Consider the following 25,620-nt stretch of genomic DNA (forward strand, 5'->3'; position numbering starts at 1 on the left):
CACATGTGCCGATCGCCACAATACGTTAACCCTTTTTTTATACACAGTCTAACGTTATGCTGACTATACGTGTCTGTTGTGCTTTTCCCCTGACGATTTCACCTGCCACTGCCAACAATGTACCCGCATTTAGCAGGCGCTAATTAAGTTTGCTGTAGCACGTCAAACTTCTTCTTAATGTCCCACCACCCTGTCCAGGCTGTGATTGGTCGGTTGTAGTCTTGACTCACACACTGTGCTGCTATGTTATTTTTCCTGTTTGCACCTTTTTTTAATACAATATATGATATAATATATCTATGTTTAGGAGCGTGAGGCACTGTGGAGCCCTGAGTAATCATGCTACCTTGTCTGCAAAGGTCTGTGTAGTTGGCAATCTGGATTATTTCTGGCAGCTGAAGTAATAGTTTCTGAACAAGAATACAGAAGTGTCGTCTGAAAATGTGTAGCATGACCGAGGATGTCACAGTATGTATGTGGAGAGTTCAGACTCTCACACGCGTACCTCTGGGTGTTTTGACAGACCGTAATCCACCCTGACTTGCAGGTTTTTGAACTGTGAGAAGAACCTGAGGTAATAAAAGGAGTCAAAACTTAGAATCAATCCTGCATTCTTCTCACTGTGATTCCCCATGAACTATTATCACCTGAGTTTCGTCGGCACTGTATAGTAGTCTTCGCTGTCTGGTTACTGTAGACATGTTTGCTCTAAAATCATACTGTGCATTTACCTCAAGGTCCAGTGATTGTGCTGCGTCTGAAAAAGCTTCCACGCTTCACTTCCTTCCACTTACAATGCATTTGGAGTTAGAATTTTCTCCAAAACAATTTGATGGAACCTGCTCTAAAGCTGTGGCGCTGAAAGCTCTGTGGATAATTCATAGACTCCCAGTGACCGACTGCATGACGGCAGCTTCCACTGGAATCGCACTCTTCATATCAGCCGGCTTTCCTCGAGCGTGAATGCGCGTACATATGTGGAAAAGCACACACACACACCCAACCCTCGCTTGCTGAAGAAATTGCTTGGCCAGAAAGCTCTGTGCCTCCCTGCCTGCCAGCTGCTGAGATGGATTGCCTCTTTGATTGTTTGAGGGTGTCAGAGAGAAACGTCTTTGATGATTGTGGACTCCTGTTTGAGCACTCTGGATGTCTCAGCTGGGTTGCCACAGTTGTAGGGATATTTCATCTGGAGGCCTTTCTGATCCGTGTACACACATAAATACACACTCCTACAAAGGCGGAACATTAGGCTTGTCAAGGGGAGCTCATGTTTGGTTATGAATGTAACAGCTAATTCCTCTTAAACAAACAAACAATGCAGACAACACATGTTGTTTTGAAGGTGTTTGATGCTTTGACAGGGGCGCTGTATTTTACAGTGTCCATAGGTGAAATTTTTCGGAGAATCTTCTTGACTTTGCTGCTGAACCCTCTAACCCCTTGCGTGTTTGCTGTTCTTATCTGTGGTACGTTGGTGAACGGAGATATAACATTGAAAATGGTTGTTGAGATCGTCTTAGGGTTCTCTCCATTTTCTTTTTTTAAAACTAGTCAGTCATCAAAAAGCCAACTTTTTAGTAAACTTGCCTATTTAAAAAAAAAAAAATTAAAAAATTGCCCAATTATTGCTATTATTTATTAAGATATTGCTCAATAATGTTCAATATGCAAATATAATTATGAAATTACTGATAACAACTGCATAATTGTCCACGGTCCTGACTCAAACAGGCGACCTCGGTCACTGGAGGTGGACAAGCTGACGAGGAGACTAAAACCTGTGGGCTCTGGCGTTGGTCGCCAGTGTGTCTCTTAAGCTGTCGGGGAGTGAGGTTTACTCACTGCACAGCCTTGCTGGCTTCTGTCACATCTGCACTGTAGCTGCTTAAGCTAATGTTAGCTCCACAGACTGACAGGACGAGCTGAATTCACAGCCCTGAATCCTGGAGTCAGAGCTTTAAAGGTGATATGCTTTAAATGATATTATGAGATTAAAAGTTTAACTTGTAGATTTTGACTACTGTGACCGCACTACATGCTAGCTACCTGATGTGGCGCACCACAAGAGGTTGGTCAAGGTTGGGGTTAAGGTGGGGTTAGTGTTAGCCAATCAGACGCAGAGTAGGGGGAAGGACTTGAGGCAAAGCTGGTGTCCGTCAAGTGAGAGTTGTCAAAGATCTGTTGGGGGGAAAAAAACAAGGGCATCACATGTAGAAAAATTCTTTCCACCGGTCTTTTTTCTGAACAGAAATAGGAGAGAACCGTGATTTTTTCACTGAGTGACAGAGTGATATTTTTTTGATGAAAACATCTTTGGCTAAGTGTAAACAGTACAGACACAAACGATCATATTAACCAGGGGCATTCCAAGAGTTAAGGGCTACGCCCAGACAATCTGGGGCTAAGGTCAGGGTGTGCGTCAGGGTCCCTGCTGTTCTGCCAGGAACACTACTGGCTTGAATTATGACTACTGCAAACATGACATTTCACTTGAAATTTAATGGATTTATGGCACCAGTGTTTAATTGCTTTACTTTCTGTTCACTTTTTAAATTTTTATTTGACTGCTGTAATGTTTGGCACTTTGTGTATAAATAGCAGCCTGATGTCAGTAGTTTGAATTGAAACACGTGTTTATTTGTACAACCCTTTAGGGAATATCAGGTGCGTGAGTTGGTGATTAACAGCCATACGTTTCTTTTTTTTCTTGCCTGCTTGCAGAATTAACGTTAATTAGCTACAGCTGAGTTAATCTGCTGATATAGCAGATAAATAAAGTTTGGTTTGGCTTGCATGATACATCAGAGAGGCATTTATCCCTCATGTTTTCATGCTAACAACCAAGTTAATTTGAGATTAAGACAAACATACATGAATTTCCTTCTAGTAGAGCTTCAGATTGTGGCCTACGTGCTCATAGACTGTATCTGGCAACCACCTCTCTATGACAACTGTAACAGAGTTTATGGGAAATGAGCTGAAATTGGAGAAATATTGACACAAGTATGGGTGGAGTGAGACAGGCTACCAGTCATTACCGCTATGTCTTTACAGTCGTCATACAAAAGGTAAAGCAATTCTTTTGACAGGGATTCTCTGACATTTAAAATACCACGTGGACCTTTTAAATGCGAATTAGATGTTTGCATGTGTGAGTGCCTACGTACTTGTGTGTGTGTGTGTGTGTGTGTGTGTGTGTGTGTGTGTGTGTGTGAGCTACCAGTGAGTCCCCTGAGGACTGACTCATCTCAAGTTTCAGTAAGCAGCAGGAAACAGGAAGGGGAAACGGTCACCACAGAGCCCCTCTGGAGTTGTTCCTTTCTGTATGAGTGTGGATCTATTCAAACTTAGCTTCAGGTGTAATGGTGCATTTACACCAGTGTAATCAGCATCCGTGTATGTGTGTGTGTGTGTGTGTGTGTGTGTGTGTGTGTGTAGCTACAACACACAGGCAGATGTGCTCCACTCCCCCTCATGCTGTCAAAATCAAAACTACCTCCCCTGCTGTGTTGTATTTCTGAACAAGCCTTTTAAGACCTATATTTTCTGTGTGTGCGCAAGCGTGTGTGTGTGCACAATTGGACTTTCTTGAGCGTGTCTCTGTGTTGTCCTGTCAGAGGCTCTATCAAGTAGCCACCCTTCCTGTGACCGGGCCCTGGCCCATGGAGGTGGAAGTGTGTGTGTGAATGTGACGGAGAGAAATAAATAGACGAGCAAACTGCTCCAAGTAGTCTACTGTGTGTAGAAACTGTGTGTAGAAACGCGCGCACACACACACACACACACACACACACACACACACACACACACACACACACACACACACACACACACACACACACACACACAGTGTGTGTTAGAAAAGTGTGTTGTACATCCTTGCCCCATACCAGATCAAAGGGAGTCTCCTATTGAGTGTGTAACACATAAACACTGCAGGTAGTCGAACTGTGAAAAAACTCAAAAGGAAAGTATTCCTCATTTTCAAAACTTGAACGGACTTTTGGATATTTTTTAACTGCAAAACAAATAAAGAATTCTTTTTTCATGGTTCATCATCTTTTGTTTCGGTTAAAGATACATTTCATAGTGGATTCTGTGTTTTTATAGCTCTCATTTGAGAAGCAATACAAACACTTCACCCTGTTGCCCAGCTGCATCATTGATTGCTCAGCAAATAGTGCAAGGTTAATTCTGCTTGCAGGGACTTTAGTGTGAAGGTGTTGCATCTCAGTTTCTTGCTGGGTATTGAGGTTACCTGGTCGTGCAGACATGCCAGGTATTTATAGGCCACTGCAGAGTCTGGGCAGCCAGAGAGCATGTGATGCTGAGCCACCGTGGTCAGGATCAAAGACTACAAAGACTGAAGTGCAGGTCTACAAACCAGCCCTCCTCCCCTCGCTGTCCTACTTTCTGACAGCTCCCCCCCCCCAGCTTCAATTCTGACTGCTTTGCTATCTGGAACTACAGACCTCCATCTCACTGTGGCTAAATGAAACAGAATAGGGTTAGACTGATGTATTGGTTTGCAAGTCTGATACTGACCTGATCTGCTCTAGTCAGAGTTGTAGAAATTATGCTTTCTGATTTATATAAAAAGAAAACACTCAAACATATTCACCAAAAAAATGTAGCATTCAACACTTCCTTTTCACCGTGACAAGAAGAAAACATGGGGGCTTCACAAGGCCTCAAAATATCAGCTAAATATATTTGTTTCCAGTAGCTTCAATAGTTGCTGTCATGGATATCTCTCATATCCACTCATGAAATATGTTATGGGAGGAATGTTGAACACACTCACTCACTGAAACTGAGTGAATGGTGGGGAATCTTCTATACCTAAAGCTGGGATATAAAATGACATGGCTGTAGAGAAACAGAAAACATGATTTATTCCGATAGAGAGAGGTCTCTTACATACTGCAAAAGCCAATACAAACTGTGTAAAAATGACACGTTGCGGTGTTATGGGACTTATGTGTCTGACTTTTTCTTGGCCAGGCACAGGGACTTCCTGGAGTCGTGTTGTCACTGTGGTTGACAGGCAACCACCAGAGACTCCAGGATATTAGTGTGTATGCCCAAGAAGTAGTCCAGCATAAAAAACATTGTACTACTGCAATGTGTTTACACTGTCTTTTTATATGAATTAAACAAGATAGAAAGTTAAACATTGAGTTTTAAGGGTACTGGTAGGAATATTTTGTTACCTTTAGAGCCAGGCTAGGTGTTTCCCCTGTTTTCAGTCTTTATGCTTAACTACACATAGTGTGCAGACATGAGATTGGTATGAAGTGGTATTCTAATCTAGCGCTTGGTGAGCAAGTGAATAAGCACATATACTAACATGTCAAACTGTTCAGGTCAGGTTCAAGGTTCAACATTCTTCACTTAAGAAATTTTATGAGCGGGTGTGTGAGTTATTCATGTAGGATGACGATACGTAGTATACGTTCCTGGATCAGGTTTACATAGAACCACTGCAGCAGGGGTGTGGATGACCAGGGGAAAGAGAAGGAGTGGAACAAAGTTGAATGAATTATATAGGGAAATAAAAACACTTTTCTGATGCTATTGTGCCAACCTAAATCATTTTTTATTAATTTCAATCAAATTCAACTGGGCTCCTTTTTTATTTGTTGCTCCCCCGATTTTAAATTATTGATAAGAATTCAATCCGTTTACGTGTTGTGGGGGGAGGGGGGACTTTCTGCTTTTGAAATCGGGTCATGACAGGAAAGGTTTGAGAACCACTAAGAAATCAGGTCTTCATAACAGTGATTGGCCGCATTAGTAATGGTACTGGACTTCAAAAAGCACCAGACAAACCTCACCTATTGCGGTTTCCCCATTACCAGTACCAGTTCAACTCGCCACGACTTGACTCAACTCGGTTTAGCCATGCTGCGTTTTCCATTGCAGATGACGTTTTCATGTGACATTTTAGTATCGCCTCAGCTCGCTCTGAACCTCGACGGAGGTGATACAAAAAAAGTACCTGGTAGCTGGTACAACTTTTCCACAATGGAAAACCAAAAAAGGTGAGTAGAGTTGAGGTGAGTCGAGCTGGAACCATGCAGAGCCGTACAACTTATACAGATAACTGTACAAGGTGCATTTACATTCACAGCATGAATTGCGCCCCCATCGATGTTCCATCTCTTCCATGCGCTGAGATGGTGTGATGTTTGGATTCTACATGTTTATTTCATTCTCTTCGGTCCACTATCTCCCTGCTGCGAGCCAAGTCTCCATCGAGCACCTGCCGGCTTCATCTAAAAGAAGAGGAATGAGGGAGATTTTATTTTCAACAAGTGCAATCCATGTCTCTGACACATCTTTAAAAACTTTCTTCTAAATCTTTCATGAGGTGCCGGAGGCAGCGTCTGTCATCTCTGCAACGTATCTGAGCTAACAGCAATGAATGGGATTTCACACGGACGTTTATGTTCTTCTGATCTCGCTGAGATGTTTTTCTGTAATATAAAGATTCTGCAGAAACCATGCAGAGGATTATATGTATGTCAGTGATGCTTTTTCCAGATGCTTAAGGCTCCAAGTATGGGGGGTTGGGGTCTTTTCTTCTCTGTATCACATCCCAGAGGTGGAGGTAGAGTGGGTGGATGTGCTGTCATTCAAAGGGGGGTGTTTCTAAAAGCTAATCTCCATCCTCCACATTCTGCTCAGAAAACATACCAACTGTTATGTGTTATATAATATCCAAAAAGAAGCAGTTTTGCTGAAATCACATGGGCAGTTGGGGAAAAAAAAGGTAGTTGAAATAAAATATGGTGGAGAAAGCCTTTTTGATTCATCTTTCATAAAGAGCTGTGGTTTGCTTTCTCTGGACAAATAGAAGAAACATATTGTCGTGGATTACAGCCCTGCAGTGTTTATCATTATCTCATTTAGTTAATTAGAAATAATTCACAAATGTTCACTGTATTTTTAACAAGATAAACAGCAAACACGACATCAGTCTACCTGTTGTTGGAATGTATTAACGTGGATTTAGAGCATAGTGATGTGATTATAATTTAAGCTTTATTTTAAGAGCATTTGGACACAATGACAGATAGTGGAGGTGTACTCGAATACAGCCAGTTCCTTATGTCTAATCAAATCCTCATTTTCTTTCTGGAAATCCTTGGTGAATGGCAAAAATTCCATCCACTGCATAAGCACACTGTATAACCAGCAATAATAATGATGATGATAATAATAACAATAGTACCTCAATTAATGTGAGTATTATATGGACACAGCAGTTTCATTAGTAAAACATTAATAACAGAACAGAGTAGACTGTTTGTGATTAGCTTCACACAGGATGTCATGAGCCTTATGAAATGACTTCTAATGTCTAACTTGAGACACAATCTTTAATGGCAGATAATATGGGTTATCCATTACAGCTCACATTGTCAGGCAAATGTTAAATCAATACTAATCTTTCCATCTAATCATAGACTGTATAAAAGGAGTAGACGTAGTTATCGTGACATCACCCACATGTTTGTGGACCGCCCTTTTGAAGCCTTGAGTTTGGCAGTCTGGCCATTCCACACTGCTACATTCAGGGCACACTGCTTTCTGCATTGGCACTGAATGTAACTCTTAAGGTGTGGATTTATCCAGTATGGAATTACTAGGGATGCTGATCTGCATGATTAGTTAAGGCAAGGCGTGCATGAACATGAGGACCAAGAAAATAGAGATCCAAAAGAGGTTTTGGAATGAAACACTGAGATCAATGCTTCCTTCTTTGTCAATTTCCATAAAACTCAAAAAGGTCCATGCTATAATCAGAAAGACCAAAAAATGAACCCTAAAGTTAAAGAGTTAGGACATTTTCCCCCAGATTGAGAAACACGATCAACAGTTATTACATGGTTTTGTCTTATGCTGCTTTAAGTTTTTGTAATGGATGCATCATGCTTCCAAAGTGTCATCTTTTCCTCTGCGATATTAAATTATCCAAGCGAAAAGCACCATAACTAGAGTGCACATAGCCGCATGACTAATGTGCAGAATCTGCGCAGCGAAATTGAAACAGTGCGTATTTAAATGTTCATGATTAGAATGGCAACTCCTCAGGGTATGCAAATTGATGCTAACCCACTTATGCCATAAAGATGTGACAAGCTGACTGATGAAGTGAAGTGTATTTGCTTAGTCTGACGTTCTGAGTAGAATGCTTGTTTGCTGCTGTTCTGGAGCCTGGTTGGAATTTCATCACTTGGTTTTGATGTGTCATGTTATGTTCATCAAGAAGATTTCCCACACTTGCCATAACTTACATCAGAATTTTAACTTATTACTTAAATAGGATAATCAATGAGTGGACGCTCTTCTCTGTTGCAACCCTACTTTCTTATCTATTGATGATATGAGTAGCTTTTTCCATAACAATCCTGCTTATTGCATCTGTAATACACTAAACCAGATAATAAAAACAACAACCAATAAAAGCTAATAATTTAAAACCACACACTAGACTAACAACCAGGATTTATGATTGCAGATTACAGATTGTGATATTGGCAGTCTTCATTTTCTTTCCAGGCTTTTAATGTCTTGAGCCAATAACACAGATGTCATTATGTTTACCTTTTTCCATAGAGATTTGGATTTATAGCACTGTCTCAGAGAGTATTTGTGTGTTATGTCACCCGTCGACACTATAATCCAGCATCGACGGGGGAAGGCTATAAAATGGCTGACATGTAAACTACCATGATGAATCGTGGTGCGAGGTGCAAGAAGATGGATAACCCTGCTTCTCCCATTGTTTACCTACAGCCAGTATGGTTGTAAATCTGGCACAGTGGAGTGTCTTTTGTTGGCCGGAAAACTACTATGTTTGAGCTGCTGGACATCATAAATGATAAGGCACTTTCCTATCTGTGAAGGGTTTATCTAAATATATTAGGTGTGTTTGTTTCGTACTAATTTAAGGAAGACATCTAATTTCCTTTTATTTTATGTGAAAGGCATTGCAGCATTTCTTCACTCAACTAGGTGCAGTTTCCCTGCTGAGTGCTTCTCAGTCTTGGCTCTCTTGAGCGCCACAGAGCTCCTGGCTTTTCCATTCTTCCGAGTTAATTACATTCACCTGGTGTCCCAGGTGTAAATCCCTTCCTGATTAGATGGCTGCAAAGAACCAGCAGATCTGATTTTCCACTGTTGGAAAGAAGAAAGACTTTAAATAAGGCATGTGTTAAGTATTTTTATAATATAAGTTCACACAAAGAGTTGATCCTATAAGGAGTTGTTTTCACTGAGATTATTTTCCCTCAAAAATGTATGTTAAGGCTGTGGAGAATGATGCTCTTATTTAGTGAAAGTTATATCAAATAGTTTCAGTTATTAATTAGTAGTTAAGTAATCAGAAGTAGTTACAGGTAAAATAAGACCCCAACATACTTTACAAACAAACATCAATCAATTTGTGCCACTGCCAATTAAACTTCACAAAGAGACTTTGTTCCAAAAATTGAGCCTTTTGTGTTTTTCTAGCTCTTTGTTGAGCTCTCTCACCAGCACTCACAGTTTACTTACATTTTGTGCAGCTGTGAGCCTCAATTTCCTTTGTGCATTGCACTGTGGGGCAAAAGTGTCCACCAGCATCCCACTCATAAATCAAGCAGAAGTACTATGCACTCTATCACCTTTAAATATACTAAGTTGTATGGGTTTTCCTGTGTGAACACACAACATAATGAAAGCCTGGCTAGAATTACTATATTACTATACAGGCCAAGGCTTCTGTATTTAGAAGTAAATTCCCATAACTGATTTCAACTCTTGATTATCTCCTCTTGTGAATCATAAGGTCCCATGTGGTGAGACAGTACCCACTAAAACTGAAACATAGGGCTCCATGACTGACACAGCAGGATCAAAGACGCCGGGGGGAAAAAACATCCTGAAGAATGTCCATATGGATTTTCACTGACTACCTTAGGACATCGTTTACAACACAGACAACCCACTCAAACGTGCCCTTACACTTGGTTATGGTTCTTTTAAGTCTTGGCTCCTCAAATGAGTCTACAAGGAGCTGAAATCTGCTTTTAAACAGGATCCTGAAGAATCCTTCACTACAGCGGCTGTTTGAAGGACTCTTAAAAACAGAGTTTATATTTTCGAATGAAATACCCCTCAGGGAGACTGCTTTCCCCCGTTTGCTTCATTTCACCCGCAGTTATACAGGATAGTGTTTCAGCTGCGAGGGAGCGGGATCGTCATGTCAACGGGATGAAACTATGGAGATTGTATTGTAGATTGGGTGGGGAGTGGGTGGAGAGATGAGGTTATGTCTTAAGCACGGCTGCCACAATGGATTCAATGAGAATAACAGCAGTGAACACAATAGCAACAAGCTCTGAGGTTCCTCATGCTGTCTCTGAGTGTGGGGTTCTCCTCCTCAGTTATAAGGAGGCTGAATCGTAGAAAGAAATCCATCCATCAATACAATCACGATCTTCCACATCAGTCTGATATGATTATATTTTGACTATTCTTACAGTATGTTCTCAAATAATCAGTTGGCCGGTGACATGTCCTGCAAATATAGAGAAATTTTGGTGCTGTCATTATATTACCTGTTTTGTCCATCAGCAGTCCCAAAAACTTAAAAAAATCTGTTTATCCCCACATAAGAATAAGAAAATACCCAAATCCTTACACATGAGAAGCTGTTTGGGATGTTTGCTTCAATTTTTGAATTAAACCACTAATCAACATTACATTTACATTTATGTTTACATTACATTTACTCATTAGGCAGACGTCTTTATCCAAAGCAACTTACGTTTGAGGGACAACAGACAAGCATCAACAAAGCATCAATACAGCAAGAGATCTACAAATGACAATATATACTAGTAAGAGCAACAAAACATTACTCAGTAAAACAGCTGCTGATCGTTTTTGTGTCAATCTTCTAATAGCTTAATTGTCTAATCATTGAGTCCCCCAACAAGCACACATTAAAGGGCAATGCTGAATTGTACTATATAAGTAGCCCTTTAAAATGTTGCATATTTTTAGTAAAAATCCACAAAAAAAAAGATTAACTTTGCTTTTATTACGTGTTATCTTTTATAAATTTTGTAAAAGCGCCATAGTTTTGGGTTTGAACAAATGACTGGATTGGTGTTAATTATGCTTTTTTTGTTGATTAATAAAACAAACTAAGAAAGCCCTCTGATATCCAAACTTTACCGTATATATTTCAGTCAGGGATGGGGTGGAGGAGGGACACGGCGTACTGAAATGACAGCTGACAGCAGTAGAGTGGAGAACGGATTTTAAAGTTCGACAGTGACCACGTGATTGGCTTTGACGACCATGGCAAAGTCTGATTGGTGACCTAAAGAGAGAACCCATAGTCAGCTGATAGAGGGCAGGGAGAGAGACGGGAAAGAAGAGAGAGAGAAAGTTGTGAATGATTGAAGCATAAAGATTGTCTTCCTTTTGAGTGTTTGTGTGTGTGCGTGTGTTGCTACAGTATGACTGGTGGTTTGCTGCTGGTCAGTTGTGAGCAGCCAGCTGATTCAGACAGTGCGAAATTCAGCTGGAGTTACCTCGCCTGTCAGCAAAGTGGGGATTTGGCAGATCAGATGTGTTTGTGCATCAAGGCCTGGAGCTGTATCAGTATGCTTGTATGCAAGTGTGTGTGTGTGTGTGTGTGTGCGTGTGCGTGTGTTTGTTTGTGTGTGAAAACCAAGCAAATGTGTGATCACTTGGGTGATATGCTCCACTATTAATGTGAACATAGAATATTCAGGGAGCGCAGGACTTCAAGGATCTGCTTTGATTACTGGGGAGGGTGTGAATGTGTGTGTGTCCTGAGGGGCTGTAGTGCATGGGGGTTGATGTGATGTACCTGGACAGCAACGATGCCCTCACTTTTGACCTTATGCTGTTGAGAGGGAGTTACTAGGAAGTCGAGCGATAGAGGATCATACTCAGGCCCACGGCTGATGTGTTGTGGACTTTTCCTCCCATGGCGCACATAGCTGAAGTTCAACAGATTGAGTAAGACATTATTTTATGTTTTATAAATATGCAATGAACACTACGGTGTCATCCATGAATGAGAAACCCCCATTTCTGCAACCAGCCACGGACAGCTGTTATCCCAAAATGACTGGAACATTAGTTCACTAGCTGAAAGATGACTTGCTGCTCATATAGCAGTAATCATCCAATCAGTCGCTGTGTTTAACAGCACCACAGCTTACAGTATTGTCACTGCTCCAGTAAAACTGTTTGCTAAGCCCCGCCCCTCTCAGTTTCTGTTGCAATGCCTGTCAAGCTTTCCAAAGATTCCAAAGATAATGGTGGCAGAAATTTGTCCTTATTTTTGAATTAGCAGATCTATGATGATTTCACACTGACTTAAAGAAAATCCCATGTCTAGCTCATAAAGAGTTGGCCGCAAACGCTCCAGCTGTAGCTGACTTGACTCAGTTTAATCGAGAGCCCTGTCAAAGGGTGTTAAATATGCATGTACATACATGATATCATGCAAGGGATTAAGTGATAGCTATCTCCCAGTACAGGTGCAGCACAGTAGTCATTTCTTTTTATTTTGTTCATTTCTGATACCATCTGAGACTATTCTCCGCCCTCATGCTCACCATGTTCACCTATACTGTGTTTCAACTCACATTTTAGTTGTTCTCATTTACATACATTTCTGTTTCCGTTGTGTGACAATATAAACAGGGAGAAGAACAGAGATGAATGACTGTAGAAATGATGCAAGTAAAGCAGTGTTTGATGAGAAAAGTGGTGGACTAAATGATGCAGGCAATGAATGTTGAGGAGAAATGGCAAGCGTGTGTCGCATTCTAATCAGCCACACGTCTATATACCCAAACACACTAATAATTTATTATGGGCGTTAATGAGCCATGGCACTGATTGCTGAACATCAGCTAGTCTCTTTCTGAGCCAATCAGGCTTTCAGTGGCTCCTTTATACCAGCTGCATCTGTCAAACTGACACACACACAAACATACACACACATTCATTTATGCATATATGCACAAATAACAATAATCAGTCTCACGTGCAACAAGACACGCATGAAGTCAATTTTTACTGTCCCGATCTAACACACACCCACACGCATTTTACACCAACAAGTGTAGTATTTTCTCTTCTGTGTAAATTTTGAATTCAACATCCACTGTCACCAGGCACAGTAACAGAGAACCGGAGGAGGCTGTTAAATATTCACATGTCCTTTATTTCCAAACTGTCTCAGCAGCTAAATGTTTGATGTGAAAAAGTGTGTGGGAATAGAGCCTTTTGGTTTTGCACCTGAAATACAAACACGGTTTTACTGACTCGCTTTCCTGCTTTACATAAATGTTTTATCAAGCATGGCCAGTGAGACTGAAGTATTTAAAGGATAGCGAACATTCAGAAAAAAGAAATACTTATTGATTGATGCACACTTGCAGTGAAAACACACATTTACAGATGAGATTTTCAATGCTAACAAACCTTTGTAGTTACAGCTAGTCTTTTAAATGTGTTTTCAGACTTCAGTGGACCTACAGTGTATTAGCAAATGTCACGTTGGAGCGTGCCTTCTATGGGGCAGCAAGGACTTTTTTTCAGGTTAAACAAAATGGAACCTCATTGAATTTTCCTCTTAGACAGTCTTAGGTCTTTATGCAATCAACTAAAGCAGTAAACCCGCCGCACTCCATATAGTATGCTGAGTGTGAGGATACTTCGATATAGGAAGAACTGTAATCTTTGAAATAGCAACCCTAAAGTGGTCAGGTGGGAAAATCCCCTGAAATAATGGCCAGAGAGGGCTGCAGATGACCGTAACACTATATGAAGGTGTTTTCACACCGGTTTGTTTGGTGTGTTCGGATCAACACCTACCCACCACCACCCCAGCTGATCTATGGTCAGCGTCAGTTATATAGCGACTAGCCGCTGAAAAGTCAGTTGTTTATTTTCAAAAGGAGGAGTTGTCCACTTTGCTGAAATGACCTCACACTTTTTTGGGCATTTTTAGTTGGCCCACAATAACCTGTATCACGTCAATTGCTTCCCCTTTCGACAGAGAGGCAAGAGATTCTGGTAAATAAGACAACAGCCTACTTATCAACACCACCATGTCCTGAAAACAGGAACAGCACACGCACACCCCCACACAATCAACCAGGTGCTCGGCGGCGACTTGACCCCGAGATGATAACAGCCTGTAAAACGGGCACGCCAGTCCATAAGATACACCAGACCACTTGAAAAAGCATTTACCTATTAACCTATTTGAAAGCCATCCGACTAGCCTTGAAGTCTTTGACAATGTCCTTAGTAAAAAATCCAAAACAATCTAATTTGGGAGCTTTGCGACCCTCTACTCCTGTTCTTTTCCCTCCTGTCTTTTTTTGCAACAACTTTTATGTTTGAATTGCATGACTGCTAGATTGCAGGTGTGCTCTGTTTAGTCTGTCGGAATTTGCATTACACCTAGCTAGAGTCACATGATCAAATAGAAACTTAAGATTGGGCCACAAAATACACATATTACCCAGCAATCATTTGTGACATGAATGCCAAAGAAAATAAGACAAAAACTACTGACTGACACCGTGGCAAAGGTGGACATTTGAGGGTATATATACCACATGAGCTCACTGAAGATGTAAACACATAAGGTGATGTGGAACCTAGTTTTCAATGATGAGTGGTGAGGAATTTTTTTCCATGGAACTGGTAAACTCCAGCTCGTAACCTGGGAGGGCCTGGTCCCATCACGGGCCTGTACAGTGCGGGCCCCAGTGCGGCTGCGCTGTCTGTACCTTCGCCCTTGGTCCTGGCCTTTGCAACAAAATCAACTTTTTGTGGCTGTGGTTGAGCACCATTTCCAGCACTGATTATAGTAACTGTATGTGGGTAGGTGACCTCATTTACAGTCTGTAAACATGAACTAAGTGCGCTTTATCGTGGTTGTCAAAGGCTATGAACAACAAAACAAAACCAGACAAACAAAAAAATATAATATTACCACCTGTATCACTGGATTACTTAACTGATCTCTATTTTTAGCCAGTATTCAGTCATTTAGAGGAGAAAAAAGGAAAGAGAAGAAAAGAGCCACAGAAAGGAGGAGTGAGAGCGGAGTGCAGAAAACTGGGACAGCATGCTAGGTTGTGTGTGAAACCAATAAGACTGTTGGCACATTGTAATGCCTCACCCATTTTCTTGAGGTGCCTCCCTACATAAGAAACGGTGAAGGACGACTCAGAATAAATAAAGAGGAGGTTATCAGTGGCTTTGCACGTCAGTAGTATGTTAGAAATGTTTTTTTTTGTCTCTTCCTGATAACATACACAGTATATAGTGTGTTTAACAGTGCGAAAGCTGTTTCCACTTGCCGAAGTAGGAAATAATGATGATATAGAACGAAATAGCTGTACTGTCTGTCAATGTAGAAGTAAATACAGTGGGAATGAAATCCACTGAAAGCAGACAGATTGCTACTGACATGCACCTGCATCCAAGCAATCGTACACACACACACACACACACACACACACACACACACACACACACACACACACACACACACACACACACACACACACACACACAATCTCTGTGTACTCATCCCCCTTTCATCTAAGCAGACACATCCGTCATCCTGCTTTAATCGCTGTCCAACCTCCATCATAGGGCCTCGTCTGCTACCTGGCTGCTGAGCCTGCGGCCTGTATTTTATGCGCTCACACTGGACACATAATCTAATACAAATCTAATGTTGATATTCTTGCATGATGTCTTACTGTACGGGTCGGCTTTTTGCTGTTTCAGCCTGAGTTTTAAAGAACCGATACTGTACCAGTCTTGCATTGAACTCGTGACATGTGAATCATGATGTATTTTTAAATTGTGCATAATACAGCTCTGAGAACAGTAGTAATCATCTATATTTTTGCTTTGCTGAAGTTTTTATTTTATTTTTTTAGCTAAAACTAAGCACATTGCCTCTTGGAATTTTAACCTCATTTCCTTTGTGGACGTTTTCTTGGAATTTCTATTATTAGTGGTACGACCGCTGATGGATATAATACTTGTGATTATTCAGAAACTGTTCTTGGCTGTGCGCAGATGGTCACTTTTGTTGCGAATGTGTGTGACTAACATATTCAAAATATGAAGCCAAAAAGCACAACGATACACAACTCGTCCCCCTAAATCGCCTGCCAGCTAAAACTGGAAAGCCTCCAGAGCTCTGCTCGCCACAAAGTAGATCTTCAGCTTCTGGACATGTTGTACCTGCCAACTGGCCTCCGGATGTCATGCCCTTCATTCATTATTGGCGGGAGAACTGTATCGACTCTGTCTAATAACTGTGTGGGGATTGATAACTTGAAGGAGGAAGATTATCTTTCAGTGTCAGAGGGTGCAATCATTCATGTCTGTGTTTGGATTGCAAAACAACGTGTTCGTGCATATCCACTGTATGTAGAGTTGACTAATAATCAGTGTTGGGGTAGTTACTCAAAAAGGTAATATATTACACATTACTAGTTACTTTTTTTTAAAGTAATGCCTTACTTTACTAGATTACTAACTGCTGAAAGTAACTAGTTACACTACTAGTTACAATACTTTTGGATTACTGCGTAACATTACCTGTGATGCAAAATAACAATATAAAGTTACAAATCATATATGCCCAGATCAAAACAAATCCTTATTATAATGAGAACATACGCATGATCTCTCTTTTATACTCTTTAATATTACAAAGCTGACAACAAGGTTGTGAACATCAGCTCAACATTTGTCAAGAGAAGAACAAGGCTACAGTACTATAATGCTTCAAACTTTAAGTGGCATTTCATTGGAAACATTTATTTTTTAAATAATGAATGTCATTACAATACAACATAACTAAAAATAGGTTGTCCTTCCAACCAGTGCAAATATTAATTTGTTGAAAATAATATGAAAAAAAATAAGACACTGGCCCTCATCACAATATGAGATGATGGTGAGACTTAAAAGGAAAAACTTGTAAGAATATGTAATGAAATTTGAACTGTGCAGTTAACAGGCCAAACACACACAAGAAACTTACTGTAGCTCATTTGCCGAACAATGGCTTTAAAGTAGATTTTTCCCTCTTACTGGACATGCGTATCAAAGAAGTGGTTATATTGATGAGCAGGAATTTCTGCATCCTCATGGACTGGCGTCAAAAGTGAGAAAAGGTGGAAAAGTGTTATGCAAACACACACGAAAAGGGACATTTGATTTATTTATTTCTCCTCCCGTTATGCGGATACCAGTACGCAAGTAACGCAATTTTGTTATTTGTAATTGTAATGTGATTACTGAAGTTATCAACAGTAATATGTTACATTACTACGTTACAGACAAATGTAATCTGATTACAGTAACGCATTACTTTGTAACGCGTTACCCCCAACACTGCTAATAATGCAAGGTTGACATGTTGCAAAAGCATTGTCTAATCACTGAATTCATGTAATGCAAAGACTGGTATACACAAACGACAAATAGTGCCAAAATGTTTACAATTGTACTCAAAAACTGACTAAAGTCTAAACGTCTTTTTCTAATTCCTCTTTGCTTGCAGAAGGGCACATTGATAACAGAGGCTGTCTAACCTCCTGGCTGCCACTTCAGGGCTTATATCTGTGCATTAGCTAAGAGATGTTTCTAAATCGACTCTGAAAGTGTTAGTTTTGGTTCTTGTTTTTAAACTGACATGTTGATAAAAAAGTTTTCACATTGTACAGCAAAATGTAGCACTCTGAGGACAGCTTAGGCACAATTATTCTGAATGTTTATTTTGTTTGAGAATACAGTACACTTACACAATACACTGCAGCATAAATAAGTGGAAAATGGACTGTACTTTGGCTGGCACACTGGTCTTCCACCAGGGATCACTTTTTAATATCCAATCACATTAAATCTTATTTGTTCGTTTGAAATAAATGCACATAAATCCAGGTGTAAAAGACCAGTTCACCTCTGCTTCCTCCTCTCATGATGTGTAATCAGACCCTGCCGCTGAGCCCCGTGTAGTCCTGTGACAAACACAGCTTTGTACCCTCCCACTGTTCAGCTGCTAGCGACTAATATTTCCCTTTGATCAGTGCAACTAATGGACTCAGCTTGAATGTGTGTTTTATGGCTTTATTAATGCACTGCCGCCTCGGATGAGTCTAATGCATCTGATGTCTGGGATGATAAAATGCTTTGTCAAAGTCAGTCAGTGTCACCCACCTTCTATTTTGATGGGTGTTGTACAGCTTGATTGATTGTTGCACAATTGATCAGCATAGTCTTTTCGTCTTATCAGAGATCCTTAAATTAGAGACCCTTCTGGTTGAAAACACTGAATACTGTCAGTAAAAACAGCTGAAGTCCATCAATATTCAGCATGCTACATTGGACGAACATATTTTACATCAGTGACACACGATTACAGCGTTATTAGTTCCACTGGTGTACAGTAGTACAGTTTAAAGAATGTCAGCAGAAACATGTTTCTGCCTTTCTCTGTCCTCTTTGTGCCCCTGTTTATTCTATTTGCTGGTGGGGAAGGGGGAAGGCCGGTTGTGTGATCAGTATTGATCTGTCAGAGCTTGTGCTCCAGGCCAAATGTATCTGCATTACATCTGTGATGTGTTGAATGCGTGCATGTGCATGTTTTTTTCATCAACTCGTCCGCGCGTTATGTCAATGGATAGATGACCCTTAAAAAAGAGGTTTGTGGGCCATTTGCCAAGTTGCAAAGAGTGAATAAACTCCCTGTCAAGTCGTGATTCAGATAATAAATCTGAATCGTTCAGATAGCATTAGAATTCCGTGTTGATTTTTAATTAAGCAGGTCTCACACTCACACACACACACACACACACACACACACACACACACACACACACACACACACAAACACAAACACAAACACAAACACAAACACACACAGGGTCAAGGGCACTGCTAAGACTGAGCACCGCAGCGTGAAATGTCATACTAAATGCAATCATGTCAGCCGATGAGAGCACGTGGTTAACTTCACAGCACGATCAAGTGATCAATTACTGATCAGTTCATGTAATTCTGCTCTGCTGCTGTAGTTACTGTTAACTGCTGGCTGTGTGTTGAATGAGTCATTTCTGTGCAGCAACAGCATTCATCTCTCATTTAACACCTCTCTCATTATTTCTAAATATATCTGACTGGGCTTTGTGCGTGTTCTGATTTCAGATGCGACTTAACACAAAAATTGCCGCATGGGGATGTTTAAAAGGCACCAAATTAATATTGTAGTCTTATAAATATTAATTTATTCAGACTATGGGTTGGGTTGTGTAACTTCTTTAGCTTCATGGAGTGACATGTCTCTTTCATTGCACACATGTAAACACACAGCGTTTGGGTGTCAGTAGCGAAGTTGGAGTGTTTGAGAATGCTGCCCTCATGTGTCTCCTCTTAGACATGCAGCACCACCAGAGCACCCAAACAACAAGCGCCCATGTTACTTTCCAGGCTGTACGTTTTGTAAATATATGAAATTATAAACATGTTCTTATTTCCATTGCAGGTAATGGACACACTATCTAAACTTTCCCACACAGCGATTACACAACAAACTGGAATCAGGTATGTTCAAGTGAAATGACACAATAAAAGATATTTTTTAAAACATATGAAACAATGTGATAGTGTTTTGTGATATTATTTTATACAAAATTACATTCAATAAAATGTGATAATGTGAGAATATTATACAATCCAATGTGTATCCAACAGCAGGGTATATAACTTAAGCCTAACACAGAATGCTTTGTTTTCTCTTGGAAGGCCCTTTCCATCGGAAGAGAGTGTCGAAGATGAGGATATCTACAACCACCTGGAGGACCTTATAGAGTATGTACATTAAAAAAAAGACATTCATTAATCTAGCCTTTAGTTTTCCCAACCACTTAAAAATCTACAGGCTGTTGTGGGCGCCGACAACATGTTGACCTTAATTATTCTTTCAGGCCTTGCATTTAACATAAGTAGAAAACTAATCTTCTTACGATTAATGTTTTCAACAGTTTTATTTTAAAAATACTTCACCAAATCTACAAAGAATGTGTTTTTCACCCTTTGAAGGTGAGCGAGGAACCAAATCATTACATTCTCCACCTACTATTACAAAAAGGACTCCTGACACAATGCCTTGCTAAGCCCTTTCTCTAAATGCAGTGCAGCAATATAAAACTGAATCTGAAAGGCTTTGCTATGGCTGGGTTAATATGGATTTTTGAAGGTAGTATGGTGAAGAGTTTTTAAATGAAGCTGTCAGTCACTATTTTTTTCTGTTCATAGTACATGCTTATCAAAACATTGCATTGACGTTTAAGTGAGTGGCTTCCTAGTAAGCCAGTGTGGTTGCCTCTTGATTAGTAAGGCATATTCGTCTATTGTTGGCCAAGAGTCAAATGTAAGTTCCTGGATCTAAGCATAAAGCATGAACAGGTAAGGAAAAATATGGCATTGCCAACTGTGTGGCTAGTGTAATTCAGTTGAGACAGATCATGTAGAAATGTTGTTGGGAAGTCTTACACTGACACGGCGCTCTGGTTTATGTTTAGTGCTGACGGCTCCTAGAGTAGGAAGCAGCCCACAAGTCAGTTGTGACAGGAAATCAGCAGCCAGCAGTGGGTGGGAGGTGGAAGTGTAGCCTGGATCACACTGAACAGAGCCGTGTTCAGGCTTCAACTCCCATCTGCTCAGTGTTCAGCGGCTATCAAATGGACATAACATGTACAGAAATACACACACAGAAACAGACCTGTTCACATACCAGAGCTTCACTTCTACAGCTGAATTGATTATCTGCCCATCTAGAGTCAACTGTCTACTAACACTGTCACAAGTCAAGCCCAAAATAAATCTTCACATCTGCAAACTGAAATTTTTTAGGCTCATTATATGTTTAAATTATTTAGTGGATACATCAAGGTTGCTAGATGTTCCACACTAAACATCCAGTGTGTAGCTGGAATATGTGCATGTGGAACATTTATTAAATATGGACATTTTATTAAATAATAAAGGGATGCCAGTCACCTTTTTCCTCCTGTACCTTTACATTCCAGTGGGGTTTCTTGGGTAGTTGTGTTTTGTGTAATCCTAACACTTTTTAAACCCCCCAAAAAACAAATCTCAAGAATTTCTCCATAACTTTAAATCTTAATGATTAAATAAGCAACAATCAGTGTAAACTAAACAACAACAGAGTTTAAAGGTTCAATGTGTAATATTTAGGAGGATCTATTGACAGAAATGCAATATAATATACAGTGCCTTGCGAAAGTATTCGGCCCCCTCGAACTTTTTGACCTTTTGCCACATTGCAGGCTTCAAACATAAAGATATAAAACTGTAATTTTTTGTGAAGAATCAACAACAAGTGGGACACGATTATGAAGTGGAACGAAATTTATTGGATATTTCAAACCTTTTTAACAAATAAAAAACTGAAAATTTTGGGCGTGCAAAATTATTCAGCCCCCTTACTTTCAGTGCAGCAAACTCTCTCCAGAAGTTCAATGAGGATCTCTGAATGATCCAGTGTTGACCTAAATGACTAATGATGATAAATAGAATCCACCTGTGTGAAATCAAGTCTCCGTATAAATGCACCTGCTCTGTGATAGTCTCAGAGGTCCGTTTAAAGCGCAGAGAGCATCATGAAGAATAAGGAACACACCAGGCAGGTCCGAGATACTGTTGTGGAGAAGTTTAAAGCCGGATTTGGATACAAAAAAGATTTCCCAAGCTTTAAACATCCCAAGGAGCACTGTGCAAGCGATAATATTGAAATGGAAGGAGTATCAGACCACTGCAAATCTACGAAGACCCGGCCGTCCCTCTAAACTTTCAGCTCATACAAGGAGAAGACTGATCAGAGATGCAGCCAAGAGGCCCATGATCACTCTGGATGAACTGCAGAGATCTACAGCTGAGGTGGGAGACTCTGTCCATAGGACAACAATCAGTCGTATACTGCACAAATCTGGCCTTTGTGGAAGAGTGGCAAGAAGAAAGCCATTTCTTAAAGATATCCATAAAAAGTCTCGTTTAAAGTTTGCCACAAGCCACCTGGGAGACACACCAAACATGTGGAAGAAGGTGCTCTGGTCAGATGAAACCAAAATCGAACTTTTTGGCAACAATGCAAAACGTTATGTTTGGCGTCAAAAGCAACACAGCTCATCACCATGAACGCACCATCCCCACTGTCAAACATGGTGGTGGCAGCATCATGGTTTGGGCCTGCTTTTCTTCAGCAGGGACAGGGAAGATGGTTAAAATTGATGGGAAGATGGATGGAACCAAATACAGGACCATTCTGGAAGAAAATCTGATGGAGTCTGCAAAAGACCTGAGACTGGGACGGAGATTTGTCTTCCAACAAGACAATGATCCAAAACATAAAGCAAAATCTACACTGGAATGGTTCACAAATGGAACACATCCAGGTGTTAGAATGGACAAGTCAAAGTCCAGACCTGAATCCAATCGAGAATCTGTGGAAAGAACTGAAAACTGCTGTTCACAAACGCTCTCCATCCAACCTCACTGAGCTCGAGCTGTTTTGCAAGGAGGAATGGGCAAAAATTTCAGTCTCTCAATGTGCAAAACTGATAGAGACGTACCCCAAGCGACTTACAGCTGTAATCGCAGCAAAAGGTGGCGCTACATAGTATTAACTTAAGGGGGCTGAATAATTTTGCACGCCCAATTTTTCAGTTTTTTATTAGTTAAAGTTTGAAATATCCAATAAATTTCATTCCACTTCATGATTGTGTCCCACTTGTTGTTGGTTCTTCACAAAAAATTACAGTTTTATATCTTTATGTTTGAAGCCTGCAATGTGGCAAAAGGTCAAAAAGTTCAAGGGGGCCGAATACTTTCGCAAGGCACTGTACATAACGTAACCCTGACCCTAAAATAACGGCCTTACATAATGAACCGTTATGTTTTTATTACCTTAGAATGAGCCATTTCTATCTACATACACCGCAGGTCCTCTTACATGGAAATCGACATGTTGCGCCGCCATGTTTCTACAGTAGCCCAAACGGATGAACTGTAGTAGTAGTAGTAGTAGTCTGGTTTGTTAGAAGTCAGAAGAGAAGAGAAATTTGGACAAATGGAGGCCCACATGCATTATTTAGCGCAAGAGCAGACAGAGCATGTCATACATTGTAGCTTCTCCTAATCACTTGCAAAGGGAGGGCTGTGCGGTGAGTGAGTCATTGGTTGCAACTCGCAATCCTCACCATTAGATGCCACCTAAACATTCATACTGAACCTTTAACAGTAAAAATCATCGAAGCTAATCATCTTCATCAGTAGTGTGGTGTAGGTGTGGTTTGAACGGATGAACGGAGTGACCAAACAACCCGCCAACTGTCATCAGATTTTGATCGGTCGATGTAAGAACACGACATCACCTTTTTTCCAACTGAATCTCCATCCATATCATATGAGAAAATGAAATTACCAAAACATTTCTCATTTTGACGAACATTTAACATTTACATGCGTCAGGGCCTTCATATTCAGTTTATTTATCTTCTGTAATATGATGTATTTCCGAGTGAACCAGAATATTAGAACTGTTGGCCTCAAGCCACACTGCCCTCAGCATCCCACATTGTGAGATCAAGAGTTAGAAGAGTAGGGGAGAAATTAATAAATTAGACCACAGCCATGCTGTTTTGGAAAGGTCTCTGCCAAGTAAGATCCAAACACATACCTCCTACTATGACCTTGCTCTGGTAGCTACTACTCATGAGCTAACGGTCAAGTGTAGTTTTATACGATGGTCAAGGTTAGTAGGTGGCCGCTAATCACATTTGATTTGATGCAAAAAATAATAAATAATGCAATGACATCTGGCATATAACTAGAGGTAACTGAACTACAACAGTGTTTTTTTTATACCTTACGTTCTGACCTCTCAAATCACGCTACATACTGACCACCAGGAGCATATGGATCATTCTTCAGTCTACAGTATTTTTTGCCAAAACCTTGATGTATTAATGTTACTGGATATGGTTCAAATGCATCCTGTCAGCCTTGTGTGTGCCAGGGTTCATGCAAAGGATTTTCTTCACCCACTCTTTTAACGTCCACAGCCTAATCCTCACCCTCTATTCTTTTCCCCCCGAATATACCTGCACCATACAAGGCACGTTTCTTTCCTCTTGAGGACATTTGGTTCAAAGTTACATAATATATAAAAAGGACAATAATACACACGCACTGACTCATGTCATGTTAGGCCAGTTGCTAAGGTAGAGTAATTGGCTCAGATGTGTGTCAGAACAGGCTTGTGGCGTCACACATAAAAGTCTTTGCTTGTGTGTGTGTGTTTCTGAGCCACTTTCATAGCCATGGATTAAGTGTTGTCCCTGACTAACACGATTTCTGCTATAGTATTTAAAATCCCCTTGTGTAAAACCAGAACACTGTGTGGTTTTTTGTGTGTATCTTTCCTGTGGTTGCCATGAGAAGAACCATTACCCACTCACAGTACAACTACGGATGAAACAGCAGTGTGGTGTAATGTGCCATTACAATATTCTGTCATGTGTGTTTCAGTGAGAAGGGGGTGGAGGATGAGGAGGATCTGTATGACTGTGTGTATGATGATGAAGATGGAGGAGAGATCTATGAGGACCTGATGAAGACAGAAGCCATCCCTCCCCCGGTCAGTCTTTAACTCTTTACAATGCATCATTGATACAGGTTGAGTCAACACCTGTATTTAACAAGAAATTGTTTTGACACTTGCACATGCAAATGCACATTTTCTTTCTTGTCCAGAGATAGAGAAGACGATTGATGCCACTTTCGTGTCTGTATTTTAACTAAATATGAAGCTAGAGCCACCAAGCTTCAGCCTTAGCCTAGCATAAAGGCTGGAAGCTACCGTGACACCATACCAAGGAAACAAATTCTGCCTACCAGCACCTCTAAAGTTCATTAACGAACACAATATAGTATATTTTGTTTGTTTAGTCTGTTTTGGTGATTCTGGACTATTTTTTGGCTGGACTCAGTGACTTTCTGGAGTTTTGTCGTCCCTGGGAAGTTGCAGGAAACCAGCAGAGATAATCACTTATAAGGTTTATAAAGTTTTGTTCACTCTTCACCTTTTGTATTGTAAAAAATGAGATATAGGTGGTAGAGGTGCTGTTTGGTGGATACCTTTGGGTAGAGCCAGGCTAGTTTTTTTGGCCTGCTTCCAGTCTTTGTGCAAAGCTAGCTAATTGGCAACTGGCTGTAGCTTCATATTTAGCGTGCTAAATCTGACTATTGGAGTCTCGAAAATGATCTCTTTATATGTTTTGTTGGACTGTTAGTGTGTGACATTGATGAACTTTACTACATTACTTTTAATATAGTACTACACTGCTCAACAAAAATGGAACATTTAAGAGATATCAATCTGTCCAGTTAGGAAACATAGGCGATTGTGAATCAGTGTCACCTGTTTTGGTGCAGATGGAAGTGATA

At 40.4% G+C, this 25,620-nt stretch overlaps 1 protein-coding gene across 2 annotated transcripts in view; it reads left to right on the plus strand.

Annotated features, from left to right (window-relative positions):
- LOC119907141 (guanine nucleotide exchange factor VAV3) overlaps positions 1-25,620 on the plus strand; it is a 99,399-nt gene that overhangs the window by 25,941 nt on the left and 47,838 nt on the right. For both annotated transcript variants that reach the window (XM_038724765.1, XM_038724773.1), the window contains exons 3-5: positions 19,637-19,695; positions 19,897-19,962; positions 24,703-24,811. In XM_038724765.1, coding sequence (XP_038580693.1) covers positions 19,637-19,695; positions 19,897-19,962; positions 24,703-24,811 — 234 coding nt within the window. The remainder of the gene's footprint in view (positions 1-19,636; positions 19,696-19,896; positions 19,963-24,702; positions 24,812-25,620) is intronic.

The sequence above is a fragment of the Micropterus salmoides genome, unplaced genomic scaffold (genome assembly GCF_014851395.1).
Source record: "Micropterus salmoides isolate LMB-PRFRI ecotype aquatic unplaced genomic scaffold, ASM1485139v1 Ms_hic_scaffold_1, whole genome shotgun sequence".
Classification (NCBI taxonomy): Eukaryota; Metazoa; Chordata; class Actinopteri; order Centrarchiformes; family Centrarchidae; genus Micropterus; species Micropterus salmoides.